The sequence below is a fragment of the Pseudorca crassidens genome, chromosome 6, assembly GCF_039906515.1.
Source record: "Pseudorca crassidens isolate mPseCra1 chromosome 6, mPseCra1.hap1, whole genome shotgun sequence".
Taxonomy (NCBI): domain Eukaryota; kingdom Metazoa; phylum Chordata; class Mammalia; order Artiodactyla; family Delphinidae; genus Pseudorca; species Pseudorca crassidens.
In genome coordinates this window covers 124,838,890-124,861,086 of record NC_090301.1, presented here as the reverse complement: position 1 = coordinate 124,861,086, position 22,197 = coordinate 124,838,890, and the positions used below count along the sequence as shown (strand labels likewise).

At 41.4% G+C, this 22,197-nt stretch overlaps 1 protein-coding gene across 10 annotated transcripts in view; it reads left to right on the top strand.

Moving 5' to 3' along the window:
- The window catches only part of SAP130 (Sin3A associated protein 130), a 74,262-nt gene that overhangs the window by 9,211 nt on the left and 42,854 nt on the right, over positions 1-22,197 (top strand). For 7 of the 10 annotated variants that reach the window (XM_067742299.1, XM_067742297.1, XM_067742295.1 and 4 more), the window contains exons 3-13: positions 2-237; positions 952-1,110; positions 2,325-2,436; positions 3,449-3,573; positions 5,233-5,357; positions 10,972-11,119; positions 11,289-11,379; positions 11,588-11,692; positions 15,277-15,418; positions 17,376-17,497; positions 21,847-22,149. In XM_067742299.1, coding sequence (XP_067598400.1) covers positions 2-237; positions 952-1,110; positions 2,325-2,436; positions 3,449-3,573; positions 5,233-5,357; positions 10,972-11,119; positions 11,289-11,379; positions 11,588-11,692; positions 15,277-15,418; positions 17,376-17,497; positions 21,847-22,149 — 1,668 coding nt within the window. The remainder of the gene's footprint in view (position 1; positions 238-951; positions 1,111-2,324; positions 2,437-3,448; positions 3,574-5,232; positions 5,358-10,971; positions 11,120-11,288; positions 11,380-11,587; positions 11,693-15,276; positions 15,419-17,375; positions 17,498-21,846; positions 22,150-22,197) is intronic. The other 3 variants (XM_067742300.1, XM_067742302.1, XM_067742301.1) reach the window with 3 other exon arrangements.

Below are 22,197 nucleotides of genomic sequence, written 5' to 3'. Positions count from 1 at the left end.
GTCAACGATGAATCTAGTCGAGATGCTGAAGTCACTGCCAGGGAGCACGTGGGTTCCAGCAGCTCCCTACAGTCCCGTGAAGAGAAGCAAGAGCCTGTTGTGGTAAGGCCCTATCCACAGGTGCAGATGTTGTCTACACACCATGCTGTTGCATCGGGCACACCTGTCACAGTGACAGCCCCGCCAGCACATCTGACGCCAGCAGTGCCACTCTCATTTTCGGAGGGACTTATGAAGGTAATGGAGAGGTTTAAAATTTCACATTGAACGACAGCTAAAGACTGGCTAGTATTTCTGACAGTGCTCACAGAGTCTTAGGCTGTATCCTAGGATCATAGCTTTTTCTTTTGGACCTATCAGTTCAGCTCCTCTCTGTAACTCAGAGTTGCGCTGTTCTGCAGTGCCTAGTCTCGTGCCGCTGGGCAGTTGGCATCACAGGATCTTTTCTCGTACCCATTTTGACGTGGATTTTATTTCAAGTTATGGGCATGCTAGTGTAGCTTTTATCTTGGAGTGGCACTCTTCTCCAAGGTTTTGTTTTGATAGCTTGCTAATTTGGGTGTATCAGAATATCGCCTTGTGTATTAACCATATGGATATGTGTCAGTTACTGGGAGTTTTGTTTACTTCCAGCCAAACTTGGGAGGCGGCACGGTATAGAAGAAAGAATGTGGGCTGTGAGCCATACAGATCTGGGCTTTATTCCCAGTTCTAGTTTTTACTGTCTGTGTGGCTTTAAGCAAGGGACTTAGCCTTGCTTTGTATGTTTCCACATCTGTAACATGGCAATGCTAGCACCTCAATGGAGAGGCTGTGATGCTAAGAGATAGAACATGTGAGGCTTCGGGCATCCTTCCTGGCGCTCTCCAGGTTTGATTTGTGCGCGTGTGTGGAATGAAGGGCATCGCTGGAAACGCTGTTGATCTGTGTCGTGTGGTTTTCTGTTCGCAGCCGCCCCCGAAGCCCACCGTGCCTAGCCGTCCCATTGCTCCTGCTCCACCTTCCACCTTGTCACTTCCCCCCAAGCTTCCAGGGCAGGTTACCGTTACCATGGAGAGTAGCATCCCTCAAGCTGCAGCCATTCCTGTGGCAACAATCAGTGGACAACAGGTTTTTTTCCTCTTAATTTGCTGATTTTCAAACTGAGATGCCAAACTGTTGATCATTATTTACTGAATGCCAGCAGTACATTAGGCACTGGACTAAATCAAAAATTAACTGGTCACCGGTATCTGCAAGGGGACAAGAGGAGAGTGGACAGAGAAGGATGGCCTCGGGAGTGAGACCAGTATGCACAGTGGTCTTGTCATTCGGCCCGTACGTAGTGGGTATCTGCTGTGTACGAGGCACCCCCTGCAGTGTGAGAAGCAAATCTAGATAAGACAGCCCGTGACCTTGAGGAGCACAGGAGTCCGGCTGTGCTTGGTTACAGGCGCAGAACTCCAGTGGGCTGAGGACAGCCTCACAGCAGCAGTGCTTCTCTAAGGCTGTTCTCTGAGGACGGTGATGTGTGTCTCTTGGGCGACTGGCGGGTTCCCTCAGCAGCCTACCAGTTGTGAACCTTTATTTTAAAGTCTCATGTTTTAACTTAATTTTTTTTTTGAAATTGCAGTCCTCCTCCATAATATGTATTCGATTTATTTAAATATTTTAAATTACTTACCAATGAAAACTGAATCTCACAACTCACTCCCTTCAAGTTTTCAGGAGAAAAATGGTATTCCAAAAAGGTGCACTGTGGTGTTTTTCATTTTGTCATACTGCTGAGTCCTCCCAGAAGTGCTGGAATGCCCACCTGAGAAGCACTGGCATCAGGATCGGGCAGGTGTGAGGAAGGGACACGTAGGGGTGAGCTGCAGAACTGATGGGCGAGTGCCCGTTGGATGCTGACTGAATTTACTTAGAGATCTTGGCTAGCATAAAGCATACGTGAGTGCAGTGGCGTGTAAAGGAAATAGTGATAATAAGAAAAAATAAGCTATAGGCCAAGACAAAGAAAACAAGGGTAAAAGACTACTATTGAAGATGAGAGTGTCTGAAAGTGGACAGTCAGATGTGTCATCAGTGATAGGAATCTAACAGCTAGCTAGATTCAAGGCAGTTGATGGGTCCTCCCTGCCCCTTACCACATGCCTGCTGGCACAGGGCATCGTGCAGTATGCTGTGAAAAGGAAACTAAATGTCCTTTCCCTTGGGGTGCTCACTATCTTAAGAGGAACAACATGACCCACATTTGGAGGCAGCTGACTTCCTAGAAGCAATGGCTAAGCACCCGTGGCTAAGACCAGGCACTTGGAAATAACGTTGCATCCTGTTTCTTGCAGGGGCATCCCAGTAACCTGCATCACATCATGACCACAAACGTACAGATGTCTATCATCCGGAGCAACGCACCTGGGCCCCCTCTTCACATTGGAGCTTCTCATTTGCCTCGAGGTAAGTAAAGGCTGCGTGTTTTCTTCAGACTCCTGAAATGCAGTGACAGGTGTACGTTTGGTAGAAGATACAGTAACACAAAGCATATCCAGAATGAGCTTTTTAGAGTTGCAGGACAGCAGAAATAAACTTAGATTAATGCACATTTTTAGTGTGGCCTAATAGGTGCTTATTATAGTTATATTGCAACACGTATGTGTGTAAACTCAGAGCAATTCAAATTTTCTGTATGGTCTAAAAATTGTCCTTTATACTGAGGAACTCCTGAAAGCTGTGGTTGTGTAAATATGGGCTTCATTTTCAATAAATAAGTCACAAATGTTAATACTGAGTATTTCTGAAATTTAGTGAAAATGCTTAGTCAAATCTTTTTATTCACATGGCAATAAGATGAATTTATTCTTACAATTAAGTGCTGATAGGTTGTAAGGTATTAAATTTAATGAGTTTTTTCAGTTACTTGATCAGAAATTGTTACCTTCTGTTGGAGAGGATAAAATTATTGTCGGCAGAATCAGGCTAACAAATACTCTCTCTCAGTGTAACTTAGTGGTTGTTCTCAGAGTGAGGTTCACAGACTGCAGGGGGATCTGTGTGAGGTCGAAACTAAGACGTGTGCCCTTTTGTCAGTGCTGATATTGGCACTGATGGTACAAAGGCAGTGGTGGTTCAAGTGAACTCTCACTGGTGGTTAAACTGCTGCAGCCTTGGCTTGAATCAGGGTAATAACAGCACCGTGCTGTGCTTCACTGCTACATACTTGCAGTTTAAAAAAAAAAAAAAAGCCAGTTTCATTTAAGAACACCCTTGAAGAAGCAATACAGATTATCGATCTTATGAAATCTCAGCCCTTGAGCGCACGTTCTCTTAATTTTCTGTGTGATGAAATGGGAAGTATACATAAAGCACTTAAGCTGAATACTGACATACTGAGCTTATAGGGAATATAATTGTAGCTATTTAAATCATGAGCCCGGAAGCCATACTAATGAAAAAAATACTGTTTTTCCAGGTGCAGCAGCTGCTGCTGTGATGTCCAGTTCTAAAGTAACCACGGTCCTGAGGCCGACTTCCCAGTTGCCAAATGCTGCTGCAGCTCAGCCGGCAGTACAGCACATCATTCACCAGCCAATCCAGGCACGCCAGGGTTGTGGGTAGTCAGCCAGCAAGCGTTCAGCGCCTACTCTGAGTCATTCACTCTGCTTGGCACTGTGCGAGTCCTTGAACCTCAAGCGACTTTGGATCTAGCTGCCAAGATGTAGAGAAGGCTGAATTAAATATGGTGTCATGTGATCCACTGTAGGAATTTAGGAGAGAGGTAGTAAGGGAACGCTTTTGGTTGGGATGGGTGTGGCAGTGGGGATTCAGAGACGTGAAGGGGGGCAGCACTGTGAACAAGGCGAGGAAGATAGTGGTGGTTGTACACAATGTGGAGTAAAGCCTAGTTAGAACTGAGGGATTCTAATTTGGATAGGAGTGTGTGAACCCCTAAACATTTTATGCACATAGGTATGCTTTTTGAGGAAGATGGTCCATGCCTTTCAACTTTTTTCAAGGAAACCTGTGGCCTCAGTACTACTGAAGTATAACGTGTTACTGCGTGATACCATGTCTGTCTCTAAATTCGGGGCTCTAAGATGAAGACTGTAAACTTGATTTTGTACACAGCAGAGAGCTACTGCGTCTTTGGAATATACTGATATATGGTCAAAGAAATATCTTTGAAAGATTAATCTAGCTGAATTGCGTACAGAAGGTAGAAGTTCAGTGCCTTTGGGGCCAGACTGGTAGCATGTATGAAATAGCTGGGTTTAAGATACTACGGAAGAGTGCTGACTGGGATGCGGGGTAAGATATGTCTAGCCTAGAGCTTTCACATTAAACAAAATAAAAGACCTTGCTGGTAATAAAACACGTTTGGAGACTGATTAGGGCCCCAGGAGTATAATGGTAGGAAGGGTTGGAGAAAGAGGAGAACCAAGGTCAAGAGCTCAGTAGTGAGGAAGACAGCACAGCAGTCCTAGTGTGAGAGGACAGTCTGTGAGAGCAGCGCCATGGGGACGAGGTCTGCAGGTGAGAAACAGATCAAGAATGGGCAGAGTTTGCTGAGTTAACCTGCACGTGGCAGGAGAAGGAAAGAAGGACTACTCAGGAGAGCTCAGATGACTGGAGAATCTGACAGTGGGCAAGCAGGTGAAGCCCAGTGTGGAACTCGTTAGTCAGGTGAAGATTTTACACACAGATGTAGGGGTGAGGGAAGTATATCCATATGGAAACATCTAGAAAGCATCTGGGCACCCTGCACCTTCCGCTGGTAAAGAATGCTGTTACCACGTGTTTGCCTTTTTTGCCCTCAGATGGCATGAGAGCCAGCATCCAGTTCTGAGTAGGCCCTCTGTGGAAAGCCCTAGGTTGTGTCGTCGTGGAAAGCCCTAGGTTGTGTCGTCATGAAAAGTGTCTGCTCCAGGACCAGCGACAGCTCTGTGGGAACTAGAGCTGAAGGGCTAGATTCCAGTCTGTACTAATCGTAGGACAGAATTTTGAGTCTGGTCATATTCGAAAAGAAGGGGCTTGTGTACTCTCCAACCAGCATTGGATTTTTTGGGATAATTCTGGCTCTTGGCCTTCTAGCAACCTATCTGAAAAGAGAACTCGGTAATCAGAATGGTGAGAATTTATTTTCATTTGGACATAAACACCCTTATTTCGAGGCCCAGTTTTCAAATTATACTTGCAGTGTTTTGGGCATACTGTATTTTGCTTTCAATGAAATATGTTTTTCTCTTCTCTTGGTAGTCTCGTCCACCTGTGACCACCTCTAATACCATCCCTCCTGCTGTGGTAGCAACTGTGTCGGCCACCAGAGCTCAGTCTCCAGTGATTACTACAACGGCAGCCCATGCCACTGATTCCGCACTTAGGTATATTTGGGGGTTTGAAGATCAGCCATCCTGTCATCCTCCCTTCTTCTCTCCCCTTTCCTTTTCCTTCTTTCATTCAACTCAGCAAATATTTATTGAGTGCTTTTTTCTTTTTTTTAATGAGCTATGTTGTGTTCTAGACACTGAGGATAAAGCAGTGAACAAATAAAAAGAAATTCTTGCCCTCATAGAGTTTCTGTTTGTAGAAACTGTGGCTGGAGACATACCATTAAAAAATATATAGTTTTTTAGGTGGCAGAGAGTGCTTCGGGGAAAAATCAGGGCGAATGGGATTTGGAGTGACAGGGTAGGCAGTGCGGGGAGCTTACTTTGTCATGTAAGGTGATCAGGAAGGGCTTTGTTGATAAGAATGCAGTTGAACAGAAAATGGAAAGATGTGAAATGAGCCATATGGTTGTCTGGGATAAGAGTATTCTAGGCAGTGGGAACAGTAAGTGCAAAGGCCCTGATACAGGAGTATGTTTGCCGCATAAAGGGGCAGCAAGAGGCTAATGGTAGGAGAGTGGCCAGAGATAATTTTGGGGGGTAGCAAGGTCCCCAGGTCATGCCGAGCCTTAGGAACCACTCTGAGGATTTGGCCTGCACTGGGGGGCAATGGGAAGCCTTAGCAGAGTTTGGAACAGAGCGGTGCCATGATCTGAAGTAGCTGCATCAGCCTGGTTGCTGGAGAGAGTTGGCTGTGGGGAGGCAAAGTTGGAAGCAGGATGTTTCAAAGAGTATGGCAGGAATCCAGGAGAGATGGTCATTGGAGGTGGAAAGATGTGGTTAGATTCTGAATAGAACTTTGAAGGTAGAGGAGGGGATTTCTGAGGAAGCACGTACGGGGTTATTAGAGAATGAGAACAGTCAGGCTTATGCCAGCGCTGGTTGGCTGTGCAGCTGGGAGAGTGGAGTTGCCTAAACTTGAGATGGGGAAGAATGGGAGGAGTAGGTTTGGGGAGGAATTCCAGACTCTGGTTTGGGGCACTTTTAAGGTTGTGCAGACTTCTGAGCACCCAAGTGGAGATGTTGAGAAAGCTTAATATATGAGTCTGGAGTCCACAGAAGAGTTCGGGAGGAGATGATTTAGGAGGGCAATATAGATGGGGAGGAGGTTTATGAGAGAAAATGGCTCCCAGTTGAGAGGGCTGTCGAGGGAAGCAGTGTTCTCAAGGGAGAACCAAGATTCATTAGGGCAGGGAGATAGTGGATATATTCACAGAAGAGGTTGAGGATACAGGAGATTTTGCTAAAGATGGATTGTGAGTCCAGAGGGTATAGTAGAAAGGTTGGGTGTTTGAGAAGTGAAGCCAGTACAATTAGGAGATTTACAGAGCCATACAGGGGGAGAATCTGGTCAATGAGGGGTGGTCTCTGATGATGCTTGTGAGTGACACAGGGATGAAGACATCAAGGTATTTGTCCTCACGACCTGCAGGCATATTGTGCTGGTGAAGCTATGAAAGTTGGGGAAGGCAGTGGCATGAGAGTCTTGCCAGGAGCATGCAGTGTTCCAGTGGTCTTGCTTGATTCTTGCCATCGATTACATGGGTGCCGGGGAAAGAGCCTTCGGCAATATGGACAAGAAGTGATTCACTGGACTGAAGGAGGGATAGGGCATGGAGAACAGAGCTGTTGGGAACTAGAGACCATCCGGAAGACTTGTCTACCAGTTGGAAGCAGTCTGAGATGCCTCCTTGGTTTCTTCCTTACTTGACCAAGTAAATGAAAAGGAAACAAGGAAAAGAAAGCAGATTTATTTATTTATTTATTTATTTATGGCTGCATTGGGTCTTCGTCGCTGTGCATGGGCTTTTCTCTAGTTGCAGCAAGTGCGGGCTACTCTTGGTTGCATTGCGCGGGCTTCTTGTTGTGGTGGCTTCTGTTGTTGCAGAGCAAGGGCTCCAGGCACGTGGGTTCAGTAGTTGTGGCACACGGGCTCAGTAGTTGCGGCACGCGGGCTCTAGAGCGCAGGCTCAGTAGTTGTGGCGCATGGGCGCAGTTGCTCCACGGCATGTGGGATCTTCCCGGACCAAGGATCGAACCCGTGTCCCCTGCATTGGCAGGTGGATTCTTAACCACTGCGCCACCAGGGAAGCCCCGGAAGCAGATTTTAAAGAGAAGGTTAAGTTTTGTGATACTGAGTGTATCTGTGGCAACAGGTAGTTGAAGAGATGTCTGTGCTTGAGAAGTCATTAACGTGGGCTACAGTTAATGCTCTAGGTATCTGAGTCTACCCAGCGGGAATAAATATAATGAGAAGAGGGCCCAGAACAGAGCTCTGAAGAAAATAACACTTACATGCAGAGTAGTGCCTAGGGTGTAACTTTAACCACTAGCTCTGTCATTTACTAGCTGTGTGTCATTATAAGTGTTTTTAACTTCCCTGATCCTTAGTCCGCTCTTCAATAAAATGAAGACACTTTACTTCTCGGTAATTGAATATATTGCCTGAGGTACAAAGAGACACAACAGCCCAATATAAAATAGACTGTTATTCATGTTAACTTTATAGTACCTTCAAAAAATTAATATATTCAGATGGTATGATGAAATTCAAAAGGTATAAATGTGTATACAGTGAAAACTAGGGTTAGATTTTTTTTTTAAACCATGTTGTTGAATTATCTATCTTTTCCAGTGTATTGTTTTTACTAAAAAATGGATATTGAATTTTGTCAGATATATTTTTAGCATATAACTACATTTTCACTCCTGTAACAAATATTATTGTGTGTCTCGTCTGTGCCAGTCACTGCTCTAGGCACTGGAAATACACTAGGGAATTAAACAGACAAAAACCCTAATGATCAGATGGTTTTTCTACTTGAATTATCTATAACTGTGATAAATTCCTAATGTCTGACTTCCTAGCTAATGGATGTACTGATGGGCATTTTGGCATATGTTGCATGTTTGTGATGGTGTGCCTTCAAGGTGTATTCCTGGAAGTGGGAGTGCTAGGTGAAAGAGTAAATGTCTCAATTTCCTCACCTAGAAAATGGCGGTAATATTACCTTCCTTGATATGGAAGTTAATGTATAAATATTAGTGTGTAAATATGTATATATTAATACTAATATATAAAGCACTTAATACATGCCTGACATGTAATGGTCATTAACACTTTTTATGTGTTAACACTTGTTATTTTTCATTAGAGTAAATGAAAATCAAAGACTAGTATAGTCTATGCTTTCAGAAACACTTCACATTTCTAAATACTTAATAGAAATACTCTTTTGGGGGTATATTTTTGTATGAGCTGGACCTCTTAAAATATGAGCACGTTTAAGTTTGAATTTAAGAGATCCTTTCCGGGTGATTCTGTTGGCATTCTTCTTTGTTACAGGTATCTTCAGAATTGTTCCCATAATTAGATTCCTCCATCCTAAAATTTGTGATTATTTTAGTTATGTGTACATGTATCTCTCTGAATGCATTTCATTGTAAATGCTGGGAGTGGGCAGCTTTCACTGTACTCTGGTGACCTAAGTCATCAACTATTAAAAATCCAGTCTTCAATAGTAGGCTTTCTCCTCAGTAAGTTCCACCAGGTGTCATAGTTGCACCTATGACCAGGCTTTCAGCTTTCCTTTGAACTTGAATAATATGCCATTTAGTTCTCTTTCTATAGGGAGAAAGCCATCCTTTATTCAGTTTGTAAGTTTTATGCACTAATATCCCACCAGCTCTGATCTTAAAGCATTTTGAGAGAGGATCCCTGTGATGAAACCATTGGTTAGTTTGGATACGTGAGGTCCCAATCACATTTCACCCTTACGGCTCAACTTTTCATGTTTTCTTCTTCCTCATTTATAATCACATGGTTCCAAGATACAAAAACATAAAAAGGTATTCAGTAGGGAGTATCACTCCTCTGTCGCACGTCTACCAAGTTCCTATGTTTCTTTCCCTTTGCCTTTGTAAAGTAACATGTTTATAGCTTTCGGGGTATCCTTCCAGTGTTTCTTAAATACAGTCGAATTCACATGTAATTCTTAACTTTTATCCTTTTTACCCCCCAAATTGTTTAATTCATAGATTCCTAAGCTGCCGTCTTACTGCAGCCGGCAGTGTGTCAGTCTCAAGATTTATATGTTCCTCTTTGGGTTTTTTCATATAACAACGTATGTTGAAAGCTTTCCATTTCAGTACGTGGAGTTTCATTGTTCTTTTAGCAGCAGTATGATGACCCATCGTGTATGTGGATTTGAGGTTCTGTTCTTTACTTTACTATCATAAATAATGCGGTGAATAACTTTATACTCTTGTCATTATGCATGTGTGCAAGAATATCTATAGGATAAATTCCCAAAAGTGATCAGAGGGTATATGTGATTGTAATTTTGATACGTATGTCTTATTGCCTTCCATAGGGTTTGTACCAGTTTATACTCCCTCCAGAATATTTAAAAGTGCCTGTTCCCTTACAGCTTGAACAACAGAGTACCCTGTCAGTTTTTGGATTTTTGCCAATCTGATAGGTGAAAAATGATATATCAGTGTCTTTTAAATTATATTTCTCTTCCTCTGATTAAGACTTAGTCTTTTCCCTTTGTTAAGGGGCCATTTGTGTTTTCTTTTTAGCAAACTGACTATTCATATCCTTGGCCTGTTTTTCTATTGGGCTGTTATTTTTCTCATGGATTTCTAGGAGCTCTTCATATATTAAGATTACACTTTCACCTATGAGTCTTTTTACTTTGCTTGTAGTGTGTTTTACTGTGTTAGGAGGCTTGCTTATTGGTTTACAGAGTCAAATTTCTTGATTTTTTTTTATAGCTTTTGGATTTTTAGAGCTTTTAATTGTTAGAAAGCTCTCCGCCACTCCAAGGCTATTAAAGAATTCTGTCTTTTCTTCATGTACTTTCTTATTTTCCGTTAAACCTTTCTTCATTTTCATATTTATCCTGGTGTGCTGTGTGAAGTATGGATCTCACTTGATTTTTTCCAAATGGCTATGTAGTCTTCCTAGCATCATTTATTAAGTGGCCCATTCTCTCCCCTCTGTTTGAGATGTCAACGTTGATATACCGTCAAGTTTTCTTACCATTTTTGCAATTTCAGTAGCATGCTTGCCAGTTAATTTGACATGCTGTCTATGTTGATATCCCTTTCAATTATGAGGCAGTCATAACTATAACTTTATCTTTTGGTAAGGGATGATATAAAATTGGGGGAAGAAAGTCAGCGCTTCAAGGTCACAGGTTAAGCTTCCGTTAATCAAGGTTTTCTGTAACGTTACCTCAACAGTCAGAACCTTAGTGTGTATCTTCAGATTTGTCCACAGAGTGAAACGTGTTCGTTACAGTAATGCTTACTCGAGATGGTCAGAGAGTGTTGATTAATTATATCGAGGATACTCAGTATGACTAAGGATTAATTTATTTGGTTCATGGTCCATGTTGATACCTTTTAGAATGAGGCTTATGGCAGTTTCAGGAGAGAAACTCAATGGGCAGTTAACTTCATTGGTTCACATGTGGACTTCACAGACCTGTGAAAAATAAAACTCTGACTGTGATCCAGCACGAGACAGTAAGTGGCCTTGGCTGCCTGCATTGCGTCTGGAGACAAGTCATAGATCGTGATGTCTTTTCTGTCTTCCCAGTCGGCCAACTCTGTCTCTCCAGCATCCACCGTCTGCAGCAATTAGTATTCAGCGTCCTGCCCAGTCACGGGATGTGACAACAAGAATCACACTGCCATCTCACCCTGCGCTAGGGACGCCAAAACAGCAGCTCCATACCATGGCTCAGGTAAAACCAGAGATGAAGAGCCATCTGTATACTCTGTGGGTTAAAACCAGAATTGTGCAAAACTTGCTAAAAGCCTGGCAATATCGAAGGCAGTGATTGCGTTTAAACGGGATTGGGTGGGAGATGTTCCTGTTTCTAATTGTGTTGTGGGGTGTTCCCCCTCCCACAGAAAACGATCTTCAGTACTGGCACACCAGTGGCTGCAGCAACGGTAGCACCTATTTTGGCAACCAACACCATTCCTTCCGCAACCACAGCTGGTAAGTCGGCAGCCCTGCTCTTCCTGCCAGGGAGGAAGGAGGCATAAGGCGTGGGTTCATTCTTTATTTCTCAGCTTCAGGCAGAGAACAAGAATTAGGTTAGAAAAATTCTCTTTCTTTTTCCCAAGAGCTTTTCTTGGGTTTTTGAGAATCTGTAATGTGTGCAGAGAGGCCATTGTTGAAGAATTTCCCTTTTTCTCCTGTCCAGGATCGGTGTCACACACACAAGCTCCCACGAGTACAATTGTTACCATGACAATGCCCTCACATTCATCCCATGCTACGGCAGTGACCACCTCAAACATCCCGGTTGGTAAGTGGTGTGCAGCCTGCAGACGGAAGCTTACAAGGAATTTTCAGCCCCGCTGACCAGGTCTTCATATAGCTGGCTAGTGTTGATTTTTTTTTAATTGTTAATTTTCAAAGCAACACTGACTTTAACTTTGAGTATTATTTCATATACAGATTTGGCATTTTGATGGTAGGGGGAGAGAAAAGAAGATAACCGTCTCTGAGAGCCCAAAGTAAACTACTTTAACTCCACTTTTGACTTATTCATCAACCTTTACCTTTTCTATGTTTACCTTTTTAAAAAGTAAGTTAACTTTACTGATAAAAGTTTGACAAGAACAACAGGAAAAGCAAGAAAGAAGCAAAGATCTGGAGTGAAGAGACCTTGTACACTGACAGATTGTTCAGGAAAAATCTCTGGGTGATGCAACAGTGGGAAGAATGCTAACCCTCAAGTCACTTCCCCGAGGTTCTTATCTGGGTGCCACCCAAGGTACTTCATGACCATCCTAAAATTCCTTCCAGGCTTTGCTTATTCCCCTTTTAAATATGTGTATATTTACAGTATTAAAACATCTTTGAAAAATTTCAGGCAGCCAAACTTTAGTGATCAACAGCAGGGATTGGCATGCTTTTTCCATAGAGCCGGCTCGTAAATGCTTTAGGTTCTGCAGGCCTCATGGGTGTGTGCAACTACCTAGCTGTGGGCAATATGTAAACAAATGGGTGTGGCTGTGTTTCCGTTAGATTTTTTTATGGACACAGAAATTTGAATTTCATGTCATTTTCAGGTGTCACAAAATAGTCTTCTTTTGATTTTTCCCTCCCGCTGCTGTTTAAAAGTGTGAACCCATTGTTAGCTCATGGGCCAAAACAGGCATCAGCAAGGTTTGGCCGGCAAGTTGTCGATGCCTATCGTCAGAGTTGATAGCTTACTGTCACAGCTTCCAAAGCAGAGGCCGTGGCCTATGAGGCAGAACGCTCCTTTCACCCACAAGTGACAGGTTTTAGTTTCTAGTGTTACCTGTGCCTTGGTTCTGTAACAGTGAGTGTGCCATCTCACTCTCCTTCACTCCCAGAGATGTGGGACAGCTGCCATATTTTTAATCTGCTGTACTTTTAGAAGTAAGGCTGCCTTTTGTGAGAGGACGCACTGACATACTCGACGGTCAGAAATCTGGTGACCAGACACAGAAGTGTCTCCCCTACCTGCTGTGTCCCAGCACTGGGGTGGTCCCTCCCTCCCTGCTTCCTTCCTTTGCATGTGTGACAGGCTGCAGCTTCCACAGCCCTCCTAGCAAACTTTGAAGGCACTTTTCCAGAGTAACGGTAGGACCCAGGAAACCCTTGCTCCTCTTTTAAATAACTGAGCCATTCCAGCCCTTAAACTGGTACTCAGCCCCACAGACAGCTTTTAGCAGAGAAAATAACTGCGGTCTTTCTCACGTTACTGCTCACTCCAGCTTGGCATTGGGGAAACCAAACTTCTGTCACACCCTCTGAATTTAATCTCACTTCTGTGAAGTCTGGCAGTGGGGTTAGAGGTTCAGCATTACAGCACTTTCATTGAAAAAGATCGTTGATTGTTCCATGTTGTCATTTCAGGCTGTTTTCTGGCTATACCTAACAGTGTCATCAGTTATCTGCAGCACTGTCAAGTCAGAGCCAAGCCCCTTCTTTTCATTTTTATAGTCGAGAGTCTCACTAGGGAATGTGTTGCTATGAAGAAAATCAGACCAGTAAAGAGGGGCAACGTACCCTAGGGGGCTGTCTGGTTGTGTCTTGAACCCTCTCTGTGGTGAATTATTTAGAGATCAGTTCTTGTTAATGTCACTGTGTCTTCCTAAGAGTAAACACTGTGCAAGTAAACTCACTGAAAGTAGCAGGAGACAAATAATGTTCATTCATTTGGCTAAAACTACCAACTTCCTACCTGTCCTAAGTTACTGTATTGCTGTGTTCTCTAACTCCCCAGCTCACTTATCTTTGAATTTTTACCATTTACTAAATTCTAGATCTGAAAATCATTTGACAGAAGTGTCCAAACAGATTTAAACATCTGCTACTTAGTGTGATTGCTTTTGTCGAAGTTCCGTCAGGTTTATGCTCTAGTTTTGTTTTCTTCTTGTGTAGTAACTCAGATATTTGTTACATCATAATGGGATCCCTGTACAGAAAGGGCCTCAGTTGAGAAGGGAAAACTGATATTAACCCTAGAGCATTGATTTTCAAGTTGAGGGCATAAGAGCTATATTAAAGTCACCTAAGTGGCTTTTTCTAAGTGTCACTTGCTTTCTCCAGGTGAGATTAGATATTGAATTCAGCCATTGTTATTAATAGGAATGTGTTGGATCAGGGGAAGAGCCTGATAACCCCAAGCATAGGGTTTTCACCTGCAGTGAATGCCCATTTCCAATAGAATGCCACCCTTATTTTCTCCACACATGACAGTGGTCTCAGAACTATAAAAAGAATCAGATGATGCCAGCCTATAGAAAACAGGGATTATCTTTGAAAATAACCCCAACTTACCATTTCTGCATTATGTTTTTCCTGAAGTTTTTTTTTTTCTAAATAATTGAGGATGTATGGCCCTTTTAATTAGGAAAAAGTAAAGGTATGATTCATGTGTGTGTGTGTGTGGTTACCATCTGATGTTAGCTACTGTGCCAAACACAGCTGCTTTTTTATTGGAAGCATAATTTTCTCCTACCTTTTATGGGCACAGTGAAAACACAGGCTTACTCACTTTTCCCTCAGCACCCTCTCGACTGACTACTGATGGAAAATACATCATGCCAGCTTCTCTCTGCGTTAGCCAGCAGAGGCCATCCTCGCTGGTCAAACTGGGCATCTCACCCATCATCCTGCAGAAACTTCTCCAGCTGCCTCCCTCAGAAAATATCTGGGCCCGGGGGGGTTGCTGCTTACCTTTGGTGTTCAGCGTGCTGCACCTTGGGTAACGTGATGGCATCATCCCAGTCTCTAGTGTTTGCGTGCCTGTCATTGGTATGACTTGGGTCTTTACAGATAGAATTAAATTTGAAAACTGTCTGATCATTTTGATTTTGCCATAAAATATTATGCAAAGTCACAGGAAACCCAAAAGACTTTAGAAATTAAGTGATTTTCTAGAGAAGGCCTCCTCATAGATGAGGAACCTAAGACTTGGAAATTAAAATGACCTTCTCATTACTTATTAGCTACATTATTACTGATTAGTTATGGGCCCCTGAAAAGAATCTAAGGTGTTTGCCATTTCTGTATTCAAATTTTTGTTGATTTTTTTTTTTTTTTTAAGTTTTCTCCTTTTAAAAAAAAGGTCTCCAAGAAGCCAGGTCAGGGGAAAAGGATGTAGTTGCTGAAAGTATTAATGTTGAACCCTGCTTTGACAGATAGCAGTGTAAATATATCAGTGTATTATTGGATTGAAATAATTCAGTTGCACCATAGGTACTCATCTTTTCATTTTTTATTTTGATTAAAACTAAAAATCCAGGCTTCTTATTACTGTTTGCATTCTTAAGATTGTTGCTGGCCAAGAATGTTTTGGCATGCCAGTGAAAGCATATGAGCAGTAATGTAATTGGATTATACTTTTTGTAGCTAAGGTGGTGCCTCAGCAAATCACACATACTTCTCCTCGGATCCAACCCGATTACCCTGCAGAGAGGAGTAGCCTGATTCCCATTTCAGGACATCGAGCCTCTCCAAATCCTGTGGCTATGGAAACCCGAAGTGACAACAGGTAGGAGAGAATGTGCCCCATCGTGTCACGAATTGTTTTGATTTTTCAGTGAAACCAGTTGTCCCACGAATATGGCATGTATTTCTTTATTTTCAGTTTTTCCCCCTGAAAATCTAATACATTGTGTAATTTCTTTAATTGTATGAAACTGTGCTGTATTTATTCGTTCTCCTTTTGATGAATGTTCTAGTATCTTTTTTTTGACTTGTGTACTTCTCTTTTTAATTTATTTTGAGCCATTTTGAGTGTAAGGGTGGCAGCATCATGACCTCTTATCCCCTAAGTATTTCCATTTTCATCTCTAGAGAACAAAGCTGTTCTTACTTAACCACAGTATGGGGAACTGAAACGATCCTTTAGCTTTCCATTCTCTTTCATACATTGACATTTTTGAAGAGTATAGATAGGCCGTTGTTTTTGCAGAATATTCTTCAATTTGGGCTTGTCGGATTGTTCCTCGGAGTTAGATTCAGGCTGTGCATTTTTGAAGTGAATACCATTAGGTGATATGTTCTCACTGTTACTACATCAGAGAGCTCATGCTCACCCTTTGTCCCATTAATAGTTATCTCAATATTAATTACTTAATGAAGGTGATGCCAGATTTTTCTACTGTAAAGGTGTACTTTTCTTTTTTGTAAATAACTAATTTGTGTGGAAATACCTTGAGACTATAAGTGTCCTTATAAGCTTTCACTCCGTAGTTTTGCTTCTATTGATGATTCCTGGCTGAATCAGTTGATGGTTGCAATATGATGGTTGCAAGATAGTGACTTGTTCGATCATTTCGTTGATATTTATCAGTTGACATTCTGATGTAAAGAAAGTTCATCTATCCCCATTTATTTATTTTTCTGTGTATTTTATTTTTGAACATCTGCATGGGCTCGTGGATTTGGTTTTATTTATTCATAATTATAATCCATTACTGTCATCTATTTCGAGGCTCAGATCGTCTCCAGGTTCGTCCTTGGGAGCCCCTTCAGACTAGTTCCTGGGTTTTGCTATGTCCTGGTCATTCTAGCCCTTCCTTACTTCTCACCACATTAAGATACTTGAAACTCTTCGTGAACTTGGTCCCTCTGAGCCCTGGAATCTGCCATTTCTCCAAGGAGCCCTGGTTCCTTTGCATCATTTAGAAACTAAGATCTAGCCATTAGCTCTGTTTGTTGTTACTGGATTGTCACTACTTCTAGGCCCTTTCAGCAGGCAGAGAGGTAGGAAGTATATAACATTTTAAAAACTAACTACATTCTGGTATCTCTGGTCTAGCTCCATTACCTCCCCCATTCCGTATTTGTATCTCCCTTCTCCCACCCCACAGTGAGAACCTGGTGGAGTGCACATGAAGTAATTTCAGAATTGGATCATTTTTAAATATTCTTGTTTGATTATTGTGGCGTGTAGAAATGCTTATTAGTTTTTTTCTTTTCTTTTTTTACCAAAGTACAGTTGATTTACAATGTTGTTGTTAGTTTCCGGTATACATCAGAGTGATTCAGTTTTTTATATATATATATGCGATACAGTAGGATCTTGTTGTTTATCTATTCTATGTATAGTAGTTTGTGTCTGCTAATCGCAGACTCCTAATTTATCCCTTCCCGCCTCTTTCCTCTTTGGTAACCACAAGTTTGTTTTCTATGTCCGTGAGTCTGTTTCTGTTTTGTAAATAAGTTCATTTGTGTCATATTTTCAGTTCCACCTGTAAGTGACATCATATGGTATTTGTCTTTCTCTCTCTGACTTACTTTACTTAGTATGATCATCTCTAGGTCCATCTGTGTTAAAATATTACTCTCTCTAGGTCTGTATCCGTTGATATAATTGTTTGGGATGCAATTTAGGAAATGTTAGTATGGCAGTTAAAAGTAAAAAGAGTTTGTAGGGGATAGGATCATTTGAAGGGAAAGAAGAAAAACCATTTTGGTTCATATTATCTGTGTTCCATCTATAGACCATCTGTTCCTGTTCAGTTCCAGTACTTTCTGCCAACGTACCCACCTTCTGCATACCCACTGGCTGCTCACACCTACACCCCGATCACCAGCTCTGTGTCCACCATTCGACAGTATCCAGGTATGAGCCCCACTGTTAAGATGACTTTTAACATTTTAATTTTTGCATGCAATGAGATAGAAATCGATCAGTGAATATTTCTAGTATGGATTTAATTACTCTAGCTTTTATTTTCAGATTCAGATCAGGCTGAAATCTGAAGCTTTAAGGTTGTAAATCACCACCCCTGAAATCTAAAAAGTTGTTACTTTCAGTGATAGTAGCATGATTTTATCCCACCCTGAGGATAATTATGTTAACAGTTTTTGTTATCCCTTAAAATGGAAGTGCAGTTAAAAACGAATAAAGCTGTACTCTTACGGGGCTTCTATTGTTTTGTGGGATATTTGTTGTGTTTTTAATGTTCGTCCAGTTGTGCTCAAAATTCACTATCCAGTCCGGTAAATAGTGTTCTTTTTGCCAATCCACACTAAACAATGCTACTTAAACCTCAGGGTTTGTATAGTCTTTTCCTGTGAGACCCTCAGCTCACTTCAGGCATAAGAAAGCCAGGTTGTCAGATTGTGGCCATTGCCTGTCTGCTGTGCCGTCCAGGACTGCAGCTGCGCCCACATGTGGCCATTGAGCATTTAAAGGGGATCCGGCACAAATGAAGAACTGAGTTTTTTGTTTTACTTAATTAAAATGAGAGAAATTTCAAATATGTTTGGTGCAACTTAGTGATATGCAACTACTTTTTTCAAAATTGTAGATTTTATGAAATCAAAATACAAATGGAATATTTCTGAAATTTAGTCTCTGAATTGAGATGTGTTTTAAGAGTAAAATGTACCCTGAATTTTGAAGACATAATATGGAAAAGAGAATGTAAATTATGTTATTAATAACTTTTATAGTGATTATATTTTGAAATGATAATTTTTGGATATATTGAGTTAAACAAGATATGTCATTAAAATTAATTTGGCCTGCGTTTTTTTGTGTGTGTGTGTGGTACGCGGGCCTCTCACTGTTGTGGCCTCTCCCGTTGTGGAGCACAGGCTCCGGACGCGCAGGCTCAGCGGCCATGGCTCACGGGCCCAGCCGCTCCGTGGCCTGTGGGATCTTCCCAGACCAGGGCACGAACCCGCGTCCCCTGCGTCGTCACTGCGCCACCAGGGAAGCCCTGGCCTGCGTTTTAGTTTATTAATGTGGCTACTGGAAAATCTAAAATTGCATGTATGACTTATATTTTCATTAGGACAGTGCTAGTCTAAAACTTTCAAACACTGAGGGTTTTTTTTAATATATATATAAATTTATTTATTTTATTTATTTATTTTTGGCTGTGTTGGGTCTTCGTTGCTGTGTGCAGGCTTTCTCTAGTTGTGGTGAGCAGGGCTACTCTTCATTGAGCTGCGCAGGCTTTTCCTTGCAGCAGCTTCTCGTTGTGGAGCACAGGCTCTAGGTGCTCGGGCTTCAGTAGTTGTGGCTCTTGGGCTCTAGAGCGCAAGCTCAGTAGTTGTGGCGCACGGGCCTAGTTGCTCCGCGGCATGTAGGATCTTCCCGGAACAGGGCTTGAACCCATGTCCCCTGCATTGGCAGATTCTTAACCGCTGCGCCACCAGGCAAGTCCCAATACTGAGGTTTAAATAGCTTTGAAAATAGGTTCCTCCATCTCTACATTGTTCTATGTGTGTGTTTTGATTTTTTTTTTTTTTTTGCGGGGTGGGGGGTGTTTGTTTTTCAAAACTTTCTTTTTAAAGGAACTTCATAACAGTGTTTTTTTATTAACAATCTTATAAAGTAGAATAATGTTTAATTGATTGTTGCCAAAAGTAGGATGCAAAAAGTATCATAGAAGCATGTTGACAATTAGGAAGTAAATTTCACGTGTGTGTGTGTTACACTAACTGCTGAAAATTCTTAAGTCTCTTTATCAGTAACAGCACTTGCCTTCAGGTTCTCTCCTTCATCTACTACCTTGAATTCTATAACAGTGAAGTTCTATAACAGAACTCTATAACATGATTCTATAACAGAACTTCTATAACAGTGCAGTCATTTTGCTTTTATGGAGAAGGTCATTCATGACCACTGTGTATTTCTCTGAATGCTAGCCAGCTGAAAAGGGCACGCAGAGTCTCTCTTGACCTAGAATCAACTATGCAGACACTATCATTCTATATAAACCTTTATTGTAAAAATCCATCGTAAGAGCACTGTCTGAAGTGTTGGGGATCCTGCCAGTCGTCTGTTTCTCTACATTATTCTTCTTTCATCACTGCTGTAGCCCTGATAGATACTAACACAGAAAAATGAATAGTACGTTCAATACTTTATTTCTTCCAGGATCAAACTGTCATTGTTGGTGCAGATGAGAGGTAATATATTATTTCTCAGACATGTGAATCTAAACATGGGTGGACACAAATGAAAAAATGATTTCGTAACCAGCTTACAGTATCCTATTGAATATTTATTGAAACCCTACTTTTTTGTAAGGTCCTGTGTAAGGCTCCTATGCTAGGCTCTATTTTTAAAGTTGACTTTTAAACAGCTTTCAACAAGCTTAGAGTCTAGTAGGAAGATTAGACATGAAGAGATATTATAATATGCTAAATCTTAAAAGAGGGGCTTGAGCAAAGCCATGCTGCTTCTGAGGTAAGAGGTTATGTCTACTTGAGAAGGTAGGGTTGGAGGTCAGGAGTGATTTCCTGAAGGAAGTGACATTTGGAAAGCATCTTTCAGAAAGTATAGGGCAGAGCCGTAGTGGGTTTGGAGAAAAGCACATTTCTGTCTGTGAATAAAGTATTAGCTAGAGTATGTGGTCAGAGCAGAGTGGCTTGGTTTGGGCAGGAACATAGTGTGAGTGAGAACACAAAGTGTGAAATAAGATTGGATCTTAAAAAGGCTTGGAGTGGTGACTAGACTGCAGGTTCAACAGCAGGCAAATGACCAAAAACTGTTATTTAACAGAAATAGCACAGATACACTTCTCAGGAAGAAGCTATAATGCTCTGGAAATTGTGTATGTATATATTTTACAAAGGAAGAATTACAATATAGCCATGACTATAAATTTACACGTAGTAACTTTTCACTATACTTTTCTTATGCATAATAATAATTTAAACCTTTATCTCTATGGTTAAAAAACATTTTCAGTTAGATTATTTTTTAAAAATTGAGGTGTAATTGACATATATTAGTTTCACATGTACAGCCTAATGATTCAATGTTTATATATATTGTGAAATAATCACCACAAGTCTAGTTAACATCTGTCACCGTCCAGTTAAAGATTGTTTTTCTTGTGATGAGAACTTTTAAGATCTACTCTCTTAGCAACTTCCAAATATACAATACAGTATTGCTAACTATAGTCGTCATGCTGTACATTACGTCCCCATGACTTATTTATCTTATAACTGGAAGTTTGTACCTTTTGGCCACCTTTACCCATTTCGCCCACTCTCCACCCCTGCCTATGGCACCCACCAGTCTGTTCTTTGTGTCCAAGAGCTTGGTTTATTTTTGTTTTCTGCATTTTAGATTCCATATATAAGTGAGATCATATGGTATTTGTCATTCTCTTTGTGACTTATTTCACTAAGCGTAATACCCTTTAGGTCCATCCGTGTTGTCACAAATGGCAGTATTTCGGGTTTTTCTTTTTTAATGGCTGAGTAATATTCCATTATGTGTGTATGGATATGCATACCATATCTTTTTTATCCATTCATCCACTAATGGACACAGATTGTTTCCATATCTTGGCTATTCTAAATAATGCTGCAGTGGACATGGGGATACGTATATCTTTTTCCAGATTGTTTTGATGACGGAGAAGAAAAGTCTTTTGTTTGTTTGTTTTCTTTCCACAAACAGTGAGAAATCCCTTCTTTTTTTTGTCGCTTCCTGGGAATGTTTTTGTTTTCAGTTTTGTTTGTTTGTTTGTTTTTAATATACACAGATGATATGTTTGCCTGATAGATAAAAGGACAAGTTACTTCTCTCTTCAGTGCATATTTTGGAATTTAAAATCCGCAGCTACTGTATTTCAGAAGTGCCTGTGATAGTGGTTCTATCAATTAAAGCAAACATTCTTGACCTGGAGGCATGGATGTATCTCAGAAGTTTTATATTAATTACTTACATAGTTGCCTGGCTCACATTTGGCTTTTAATAAATGATTGCTTTTTTCTCATTTTAATGCTATTTCTAGCAATCTGCAGAGATCGTATCAAATTGGTGCAAGTAGTGGGGGGGAAGCCTTAACGTATAGAGTTTACGTAGCACTTTTTTTTTTTAACTGAGAGTTTAGATCTTGAACAGTGGAAAAATTGTTTTGATTTGAGTGTTTTTCTCCTTATGTGGACTGTGCCAATCAAAGCTAACATTTTTGTCACTTTTTGCCTCATTTTTAGTTTCAGCTCAGGCTCCAAACTCTGCCATCACGGCTCAGACTGGAGTCGGGGTGGCGTCCACAGTCCACCTGAACCCCATGCAGTTGATGACAGTGGATGCATCCCACGCTCGACATATCCAAGGGATCCAGCCAGCCCCCATCAGTACACAGGGCATCCAGCCAGCTCCCATTGGGACCCCAGGGATCCAGCCAGCCCCCATAGGCACACAGGGCATTCACTCAGCAACCCCAATCAGCACCCAAGGACTTCAGCCTGCACCAATAGGGACCCAGCAGCCTCAGCCTGAAGGAAAGACTTCAGGTAATTTTAATTTTTTACATGGAAGTTGGTGTGGAGGGAAAAGGTACA